General features: G+C 45.9%; 1 protein-coding gene across 1 annotated transcript; it reads left to right on the plus strand.

Moving 5' to 3' along the window:
- The first annotated feature begins 536 nt into the window (after positions 1 to 536).
- aldocb (aldolase C, fructose-bisphosphate, b) lies at positions 537 to 10,529 on the plus strand. Its single transcript, XM_012855227.3, has 9 exons — positions 537 to 676; positions 7,104 to 7,220; positions 7,391 to 7,602; positions 7,712 to 7,766; positions 7,851 to 8,011; positions 8,576 to 8,659; positions 8,757 to 8,931; positions 9,132 to 9,331; positions 9,436 to 10,529. Exons 2-9 carry the CDS (start codon positions 7,109 to 7,111, stop codon positions 9,526 to 9,528), a joined length of 1,092 nt encoding a protein of 363 aa, XP_012710681.2. The 5' UTR covers positions 537 to 676; positions 7,104 to 7,108; the 3' UTR covers positions 9,529 to 10,529.
- Positions 10,530 to 10,751: the final 222 nt, after the last annotated feature.

The following is a 10,751-nucleotide window of genomic DNA, read 5'->3' on the forward strand; positions in this document are numbered from 1 at the left end:
AGTTCCCCCGTGTCTCTTTAGAATGAGCATCCCCTTTGTAGCTTCTTTTACCTGAAACGTGGATCTTTGCAGCTCCTCCAGAGTCCCTATGCTTTCATAGCTATTCTATCCAATTAACAACCGTGTGCTACTCGGTAGCTGCTGAGCAACCTCATAAGATACTAACAGAAAACAATTGGTTGCTGCAATTTGATAAAGAATGAAACCGTTCAGAGTATGAATACCTTTGCAAGGCACTGCAAATTGTTTGAGCTGTTACAGGATTGTCCCTATTGGCTATTTTGTCCCTATTCTCTTTACCTTTTGTCACAACCTTCTTTCTTATAACTACATAAATATCTGGCAATATTTGGACAGATTTCCTGCATCTATTTAAACTTTTTTTTTATTCAGACGCCCGTTTGTTTGTTACCGATGAAAGTTCAGCACCCGGCTCGGAAAAGATGCAGAATCATGCCGCGTTGCTCCTCTGCCTCCAAATGGAGCGATGTTATCCGGCGCATGCGCGTTAGACGCAGTTTCGCTCCATCACATGACGCAGTGGTATTGGCTCCTCCTCCGGCTCCAGAGGCTTTGTAAAGGGTCACGTTGCGCTGCAGCAGTGAAACAGGAGACGACTCCCGCATCTCTCACGCACAACTCACCTGCTCTATCCGCCGAAGACATCTTCCAACAGGTAAGAGCCAAGCCGCAGACGCGACGGTCTGGACAGCTCTACGCTGCCGCCGTTTCAGGTCCAACCCGCCGTAAGCAACGCGGCCCAGTTTGATGCTGATGGGGACGTGATGCTGCGCTAAAGAATCTCAAGCTAACTCTGTCCTCCTAGCTTGTTAGCCACCATTTATGCCTGCCGCTGTTATGACGCGTGTTTTTTTTATTTTTTTTGCGTGTTGGGGCCACGACCCGCCCGAAGCTCGCGAGGTTATTAACAAAAAATACGTCGTTTGAAGTGGCGCGTGTTGAGAATCGACGAAGTACGCCACAGGAAAGGGCGTCAAAGCGTTGACCTTCAGGGATGGAAGTGAAGGTCTGCGGCCTGTTCTCTCGGCTTTCTCTACTGGGTTAGCGCGCCAGAGGCGTGCTGTTTAACACGGGCTCGGTTTGGTGGCACATTTTTTTTTAGTTAAAAACGTGGTTTAGTTGCGGTGGAAGATGATGGGGGGGGAGGAAGAGGAGGGTGGTGGTGATGAATCAGTTTCCTGTCGGAGTGGATCTGTTCAGGCGCACGTAGACCTCTGATGTGACGAAGGCGGGGCGGGCTTTAGGAGACGCGCAAAAATATCCGCAGATGCATAATGTAGTGAAAAGATGCTTGACAGGGGGCTGAACAGGAAAAATCAGGTGTGAGTTTAGACGCATTTGAAGGCCTCCTTTTTAATTAATTTAATGTAATTATTTTTATTTAAAGTTAAATATATTTTAAAATTTAAAAGCTACTAGTGTCAAAAGAGAACTATTTTCTTGTATTCATATATATCACAACACTTTAATTATATGGATTAACAGAGACGCCATTAGTCTCAGGCCAGACTTTTTATTGTTGCTTAGCAACATCCCAGCTCTAATCCGCCTATGGCCATTCTTGTTTACTCCTTACATGTACGTCCCTTACATGTATAATTCTTTAAATTCTCACAACTCAATCCAATTCCTTGCTTCTCGGCGTCGTATAACAACTACAAATGTAATCAACCTGCCGCGTGAATGAAAGTAGATCCAAAGCAGCCGTGTGTCGCCGGTTTCTGACCTGAAAATGCTGCTGTCGTCTAACCTGCACATTTTCACGAGTGTCAACTTCTCTTTGAACCGCACCATGCATCACAGCCTTCACATCTGCTGTAGGCTCCCGTATCAGGGAGCTATGGGCAGTGCTCCGGCTAGTGCCGCTGGATCAAAGCCAGAAGATAGAAACAGCCCAAATACAGGAACGTGCGTCAGCTCCGAGGCCTGCCGCCTGTCTGGTAAAAACGCAGCACAGCAAGCAAGCAGGCTTTTTTTTTTTCCTCCTGTTTAGTGCTGCTCTGCAGGAGCCATTTCAGCTCTCTAGCTTGCAACCTGGAGACGACAAAAAGTCTGTTAAATCGCCAGGGGGGGTGGTGATAATGATGCAGCCACCGCAGCAGAACATAGATCCCATTTCTTTGTACCATCCTCTCCTGACCTGCTTGCTATGACAATAATAAATGTATTAAAATGTGTAATGCCACCCAGTCCATGCTTACCGCCCTATAAATGCAAGGCATTATAGTTTGAGCGCCTGCAATATGTCGAAGTTTAAAGCTTGCAGGAATGCTTCACGACAGACCAGCAGTAACTTGCTTATTGTATCTGTTGGCAGTGATGTTTAAATATTTGTGATCTCTGGGTGCAACAGGAAGATGGAGGCTTCAGACACATTGACTCAGTGTCTTCCTTTTTTTTAAAGTTTTAATTATACCCAATAAAGTGATTTTTCCACATGTAAACTGTGAGTGATGTGGGGCTAACCCTGTCAACGTGGGGGGGGGGGTTCTTGGTTCTTGGTTATAATTCCCACATTATGTGTCATTAGCGTACATTTTGGAGCCCGCTGGTCCGACTGGTGCGTCCTGTTAATGTCTGAGGGGATTCCGTGTGACGCAGCTGGGAGTTGGCCGCTTGTGTTGATGTCGCAATGCAGACTCTGCGTTTGTCTGGTTGAGGCGGACCGCTGTGCAACAGGCTGCAGGGAACATTTGAGACGTGACTGAGGGAAAGTCAAGCTGCGCACAAAATAATCCCATCTTCTCTCGCTCCAGAGATGCAGTGCGCAAATAATCTCAAAATCCCAATTTAACTTTTTTTTTTTTTTCTCTTCCACCTTCAGCAAACGTTGTCGCCATTCTATCAATGTTTTTTTTTTTTTTTTTTAATTGTGCATCTTGAAGTATCGCATCAGGAGTTGATGGAGACAGAAAAATTCGAATGAACTTGCTAAATTTGCAAAAAATAAAATAAAATGTATGCTCGCTTTGGGGGTGGGGGGTGGAAACACATTTGTCGACTCAGTTCTGACGTAGCGAGCGTTTACCTCAGATGACTGATCAGCTGTTTCTGCTGCCGCCGTCTTCTCAGATATTCCCATAGCGCTCAAACAGGTCTGGAAGCAACAGCAGATACATGTGGACCGACGAAGAGACGCGAGCATTTTTACATGTCATCCATTTTATATGAAGAAGGAAAAAAAAGCTGCACAATCATTAAAGCCTCGCTGCATTACTGATCTGTTGTCCGTGCTAGTTGGCAACATCCACTTCCTGTTTTATTACAGTCGACGCATGACGACGTTGCGCTGTGCATCTCTGGGTTAATTCGCTACAAACCAGTAAATTGGAAACATTTTCTTTTTTTGTGATATTTTAAAAGTTGGCTCAAAATTTGCCTGAGAATTAGATGGAAACACAGCTATAAGCAGTGCCAGCCCGAGCCTCTTGGGGGGCCTTAAGCAGAATGTGATTTGGGGGGCCCCCTCCCACCATGCAGAATCACCTATGCTAGAAAATTATTGGCACAAATGTCACGCTCTAATGTTATAGCGAATATTATAAACGAATACAGTGAAGTTATGTATTAATACAAAATAAATAAACAATACTTAAAATACTTCACTCTTCTATTAAAACTTCTGAATACAAACTGTCACAAAATATATTAAATCAATTATTTCATCATAATTAATTCATTCATTAATTTATATCACTTAAGTTATTTAATTGTTAAAAACAAAACAGCTGCTTGTTAAAAACAAGCAGCCGCTTAGTTCGCTAATGCCTCGGGCCGGCCTTGGCTACAAGGTTAACTGACGGCCAATGATTAATTTAACAGAATGCAATCCAACACTAAACATCAACTGAGGTGAATATTAAAGGTTGTTTTTTTTTTTTTTTTTTAGAATCAAAAACATTTCGCTAATGAGATGCTCTCCTGTTTCCAAACCATTGTGTAGTGAAAATGTCAGGTGGGGTCAAAGATTTGGATCCTGCGCTGCGGCGGTCCAGGTCTTTAAAAGCTCTGAGGACTGCGTGTAAAAAAATTGTGTGACAGTGTAGTTTACTGGTAAAATTGGTAAACTAGTAAATCTAGTGTGCTACTGGCATCATTTAGTTTAGTCAACTAGAAGAAGCTTGGTTACTTTTGTCATGAATATCAGAAAAATCGATTCACTCATTTTATTTGTGTCATTGGTGCCCGACCCACATGGGCTTATAAGACACTACACACAAAAAACATACAAAACCAAAATGGCCACATACAACTCACAGGCAGCATAAAAATGTCAATACATCTTAAAATATTTATACCCAACAAGGATACAGCACTTGTCTTCTATCCCAAGCTTTGCAAATGCAAAAAAAAAACTATTTTCTCCTCAGATAGCCAAAATACATCTGCTTTACTGCCATTTATACATTCAAATAAGGAAAAAATGTCAAATGGGTTTACAGGAAATGAAAAAAAACCTATTGGTCATAAGAGTAGGCAGCAAGGGGCCCCATATATAAACCACAGATGCCTTGTGGTGACTTCTATAAAATGTTACACCAACAGATCAGTGGTGTGATTATTTATACACATGGTCACTTAATGTCCGTTATCTCATCTAGGAGACCATCCACATATTTACTGCCTCCATCAAGCAGCAGCTCCACCAATAAGAGACAGAAGAAGCATTCATGAGCAATACTAAGCTCTGTATGTGTAGTGTTGGTCGGTAGCTGAAAGGCTAGAGAGACACGATCTGCTGAGGTAGATTATTCACTTTTATGTTTTTAATTTAATACCGACCTATGATCCCATAAAGGAGCTTAAAGTCTGAACTATATTTGGAAAATCTGAGAACGTTAGTTTTCGGCTGATCTGCTCATCCGCGTCTGGGATGGTCGGTGATGTCAGCACTAACTTTTATTTTTTAGTTTTTATTCTGAGCGTAAATGAAATGTATATTTTTTTTTTTTTTTTTTCAGGATTATAGTCTACAGAGGTGCATTTATGCTTTTAAGATGGGGGCTATTGATTGTCAACACACAAAACATGTTTAGGAAATCAATGAAGAGATGGAAAACCAGCGTAGATGAATAATAGAAAACGCATCAGTAACGTTTCCCATCAGTACGGTAAGCTGTACCGTCTCTGACCCGTGATCAGTCCCCCCCCCCCCCCCCCCCCCCCACACACACCCCCCACACCCCCGTTCTCCATCCAGGTCGTTTTTTCCTGCCCTCTGTCGACATAAACCTGAAACCACGTCGCCGTGCGCTCAGCTAGCTGTAACTTGAACAAACACTTGCTGCTGGCTCTGACAAAAAGTAGATTGAGCACAGAGCAGCCGTCATGTTGCAATGTTTTGTCAATGGAAACCTGAACACGCTTCAGGCTAAGCCAGTTGAGGAAAACGCATTGTCGAAGCACGCAGGCGCCTCATAAACAGATAACCCATATCTGCTGAGCCTGACTTTCGTGTCCGGCCAACAGAACACTGAAATACGCACAACACGTCCTCTGGGTTTCAATGAAGTCTTTATCAGGTGTAAATATTTAATTCTTCTCACTGGACACGGTTTCCTGCTGGTCTAACGGTTTCCCCCTAACGTGTCGCGTTACACATTCAGACCCGACCCGCTCGGCTTCACCTCCCTGTAGAATTTGACTAACAGTGAACCCGCTCCGCTCTCTGAAGGACGTAACCCAAAGCTCTAAGCTGAGGATTAACCGAGGATGTGACCCTGTCGGAGCAAACCAGCCCCGGTTAGGACCCGGCTGCTCGCTCCACTGATGCTGTTAAACAGTCTGGTTTTTATTCCCTAAGAAAAAGAAGAATTTACTCCAAACCAATGCGTCTGCCTCTTTCTGCCTGAACGAGCGTCATTCCAGCAGCTCGCTGCGACTTAAACGGACCCGTCCTGTTCCAGGCCGTCTAATCCATCGCTGATCCATTATGCTAACGGGTCGCTTTTCACTGGTGCAGCGGGGAACGAACCTATAATCAGCGAGGCCTTTGCAGGCAGTGCAGCCAGCCAGAAAGGCGAGCCGCAGCATGTTCTGGATGAGCGGAGCGGAAATTTACAGCCTTTATTTTAGCATTACCTGTGGACATGTAGTCCCAAAATGACAGCAAATGATTTGGGGGGGGTGGGGCATTAATCAAGGCTGATTAAATATATGCTGTATTTAGAGTTAAAGAGTGAAAAGCTTTAATAAAATTAGCGTGGGGGGGCAGGAGTGTTGCTATGGGAGAGGAAAGCGAGTCGTGCTGCATTCAGTCCTGCAGCTGAAATGAAACCCGGTAGCAGCGTCTGTGGAAGTGTTGTTTTATAACCCCCCCCCCCTCCCTCTTCAGTCTGGTGTGATTCAGATGCGTGCGGTGGGGGTAGGAGTTGCGTAACCGCTCGCTCACGGCCGAGTGGAGCAGGGAGTGATCAGGAGCGACGGCTGTGCAGGATCGCTATTGATTTAAACGCTTTCGCTTCGACCCGACCCTCAAATGGAGTGTGCATTTATAAAGAAAACCATAAAGCGCTGCGTTTGCAGTCCGGTGGGACAAAACTTTGCTGCCAAATATTGGAAGAACCTAAACGCTACATGACATTAAACACACACTGACCATGGTAAAACTGGTATGCTTTTGTAAAATCCGTTGTAATCGCGCCATATCCTCTTTAAATTGCACGTTTAAAAGCTTCTGATGGTAGAACATGCAGTTGTGAGAACTATGAACATGTTAGATTGCGTCTGTGTGCCCCCTAAGTTGAGTCAGGATCCTTTGTGTCTTACAATCATGTTTGGCCTTCCAGAACGGCATCGTCCCAATCGTGGTTTCGCTTCAACCCGACCGATCCTAAACCGTCAGCCAGGAAGCTGCACAAATATTCATTCCTAACGTGGACCATGTAGCGTTTGCTTTCCTGCAGGAAGCAGCCTGCTGCCGTTTTGGGGGTTATCACATCTCACACACATGCTGGATCACTGGATTGTGTGAAATTCTCCAGAGTTGGGTCACCCTTCACCCGGTTCACGCTGCGTCGCGGACAATAGAGGGGCCTGAAAGGAGGCCGGGGATAAAGTGCCGTTCTCGTCTTCTCTTTCAGCCGCCATGACTCACCAGTACCCCGCGCTGACTACTGAGCAGAAGAAGGAGCTGCAGGACATCGCTCAGAGGATAGTCGCTCCAGGAAAGGGCATCCTAGCTGCCGATGAGTCCACCGGTACGTCTAATGCGTCCTGCTGGTTTTCATATTTCAGCCTAACCCCCTAAAAAATTAACGTTAGCGATGCTCTAGCTAAGCTAAGTCCCTATAAAACGTGTGTGTGGACGTTTGTGCCCAGGTCTACGAGGTAAAAGTGAATTAACTCTTGGTATATGTGTCCATTTCAGGCAGCATGGCGAAACGCCTGAACCCCATCGGGGTGGAGAACACGGAGGAGAACAGGCGCCGCTACCGCCAGCTGCTCTTCACCGCGGACCAGCGCATCGACAGCTGCATCGGCGGCGTCATCTTCTTCCACGAAACCCTCTACCAGAAGACCGACGATGGCACTCCCTTCGCTAAGCTCATCAAAGACCGCGGCATCGTTGTCGGCATCAAGGTACCCCAGAGTTTTATTTAGGCTGTGAGGATAACCAGAAGCTTTCCTGTTGAATGACGTGAAAAAAGGTTCCCAGAGTTTTTGTTTGACAGATATCCGTCTGTTTTAGGTCGACAAAGGTGTCGTGCCCCTCGCTGGAACAAACGGAGAGACCACCACCCAGGGTAAGCCGAAGCTGAGGAATAAATAAATAAAGTAATGAAGGCGTGGCTTTAACTCTAGCCTGTTGTGTGTGTGTTGGGGAGCAGGTTTGGACGGCCTCAGCGAGCGCTGCGCTCAGTACAAGAAGGACGGCGCCGACTTCGCCAAGTGGCGCAGCGTGCTGAAGATCAGCGAGACCACGCCATCCCAGCTGGCCATCATGGAGAACGCAAACGTGCTGGCCCGATATGCAAGCATCTGCCAGCAGGTCGGTGCAAAACGGCGGACGACGGTTTAGTCTGTTTAGACACAAACATCAGCTTAAATAATAAATAATAAAATAGAAGAGACGCTTCTAAACATGGTTTTTAATGGACGCTGTCAATTAGCGCCTTGAATTGGTGTTCTTACTTCACATGGCGACCACCAGCTGTAATTGCGAAATATGTGATGGACCAACAGATGGAAGCGAGAACATTTTACATGGTTCTCAAAATTGTTTGCGAGTGAAAATGTCAATTAGAGTGCGCATTTATAAAAAAAAAACATAAAACGCTGCATTTGCAGTCCAGTGGGACAAAACTTTGACACCAAATATTGCAAGAACCTAAACGCTACATGACATTGATCACACACTGACCATGGTAAAACTGGTTTACTTTTGTAAAATCCGTTGTAATCGCGCCATATCCTCTTTAAATTGCACGTTTAAAAGCTCCTGATGGTAGAACATGCAGTTGTGAGAACTATGAACATGTTAGATTTGCGTCTGTGTGCCCCCCTAAGTTGAGTTGGGATCCTTTGTTTTTTACAATCATGTTTGGCCTTCCAGAACGGCATCGTCCCAATCGTGGAGCCAGAGATCCTCCCTGACGGGGACCACGACCTGAAGCGTTGCCAGTACGTCACAGAGAAGGTGAGGCGCCTGGAACCGTCACAAGCTGCTCTCTCCACACGCGATCCGCACGCGTCTCCTTTTTTTTAACGGCGTCCTCCTCGTCCCCGGCTTCTAGGTCCTGGCCGCCGTCTACAAGGCGCTGTCGGACCACCACGTGTACCTGGAGGGGACGCTGCTGAAACCCAACATGGTCACGCCTGGACACTCCTGTCCCACCAAGTTCTCCAGCGAGGAGATCGCCATGGCTACCGTCACCGCCCTGCGCCGCACCGTACCCCCCGCTGTTACAGGTCAGCCATGGCCTTTTAAACCCTCCGTTTATTTTAGGCCTGCAATAAGATTTGGGAAAATGCATAGCAGTTGTTTTAGGAGATTTATTAAGTAAACCTATATGCCGATTTAAATATTGTGAAAATAAGATTGCATTAAAGATATAAAATCATCTCTGGACTTCACCTGCAGTAGCATTTTTCTTTTTCTCCCCACGTAGGAGTGACTTTCCTGTCCGGTGGCCAGTCTGAGGAGGAGGCCAGCGTAAACCTGAACTCCATCAACACCTGCCCACTGACCAAGCCCTGGGCCCTGACCTTCTCCTACGGCCGCGCCCTGCAGGCCTCCGCCCTCAACGCGTGGAAAGGGGAGCTGAACAACGAGAAGGCCGCCACCGAGGAGTTCATCAAGCGCGCCCAGGTCGGTCAAAACAAGACCCACAATCACCCGCCTGTGAAATCTCTTTTTTTTGTGTGGTTTTTTTATATCAACAAGTCTTTTTCTTTCTCTTCGCTCCTCTCCAGGCTAACGGGCTGGCCGCTCTCGGAAAGTACGAGTCCTCCGGAAACGCCGGCGCCGCCGCCAAGTCCCTCTACGTGGCTAACCACGCCTATTAAACATCCAACTACCACATTCAGCTGTGGCCTAGTTCTAGTCTTAATATCTGCTCTGCTATTCCCTCCCCACTGTCCCCCCCCCACCATCAGTCACAGGCCTGCGCTGTCTACTGTACTTTGTTAAGAGTTATTAACATTACATTATTAGATGTCTATTTAAAATCTATGTAAGAATGCAATACTAAAGGGAACAGGCTTTTATTATTTTTTTATCCCAACAATTCAGGCAGGTTTTAGTGTTGAATTTCATGTCTAGCTGTGGTTAGACTCTAAGATTAATGCAGAATGTAATCCAGAGAACCCGTCAGTATTCCTTTCATGCCTCTTCATAAGAACTTCCCCTCTCCCCTCCCAGTACAGAGCAGCACGCGCGCTTCAGTGTTTCGCTTCCATCAGCGCACAGCGTTGGGCCTTCGTCGATGTCCTGTACTAACATTCACACTAACCGTGGGACCAACCAACCAATCGCGGCACCGGTACATCCGTTTTAAGGGCAAAACGAGAAGCTGAGCGGAGGGAAGTCAAAATGTGGAACTGGGTCGATGTTGCGTAGTTCGTCGGTGGCTCCAGCAGAGGTCACTAGACACAGATTACTGTAATAAACCGCTGCACACCGGTAACCTTTTTTCATTTTTTGTTCTCGTGCTCCTCATTACCATTATCCAAAAAAAAAAGCAACCATCACGTGTGTCTTCTCAGTATAACATTAGCTTTGACTTACACTCGGTAAATATCGTGTTTAGTTGTGTGAAGGTGTCGATATTATGTGATTTCTGTGTCACCCCCCCCCCCCCCCATCCTGCCCGGCCCTCCTGTTTCCCCCCTGCCTGCCCCACGGGAAGATCAGACGAATTTCTATCGATGCAGACATGACACGGACCAACACATGGGGTCAGCAGCGCAGAAACAGTCACTGCTTTATTGGATTAATGTGGTGTTTGTGATCTTATTATTGTTCTTGAAACAATCAGTGTGTCAAATAGTGCAGAAATAAACTAAAATATATATTAAAACTGAACTTGTGTTCTTTTTTTTTTTTTTTTTTTGGAAAACATCGAAAGGTCTATCTTCACATTTTCTCAATTTTGCTAATTTAAATCGGAAGACTTCTGGTTATATTCAAATGAGACAAGTGTTGTAAAAAGTTGAGCCATCTTTGACCCACTTGTTAGTGGGCCGGACCACCAGCAGCCGAGTGTTCTGGAGTTTATGGCATGGGATGG

Source organism: Fundulus heteroclitus, chromosome 11 (genome assembly GCF_011125445.2).
Source record: "Fundulus heteroclitus isolate FHET01 chromosome 11, MU-UCD_Fhet_4.1, whole genome shotgun sequence".
Classification (NCBI taxonomy): Eukaryota; Metazoa; Chordata; class Actinopteri; order Cyprinodontiformes; family Fundulidae; genus Fundulus; species Fundulus heteroclitus.

Coding starts and splice junctions, on each gene's coding strand:
- aldocb (XM_012855227.3), top strand. CDS start 7,109: ATGACTCACCAGTACCCCGCGCTGACTACTGAGCAGAAGAAGGAGCTG. Junction 7,221..7,390: donor AGCTGCCGATGAGTCCACCG/GTACGTCTAATG, acceptor TGTCCATTTCAG/GCAGCATGGCGAAACGCCTG. Junction 8,012..8,575: donor ATGCAAGCATCTGCCAGCAG/GTCGGTGCAAAA, acceptor TTGGCCTTCCAG/AACGGCATCGTCCCAATCGT.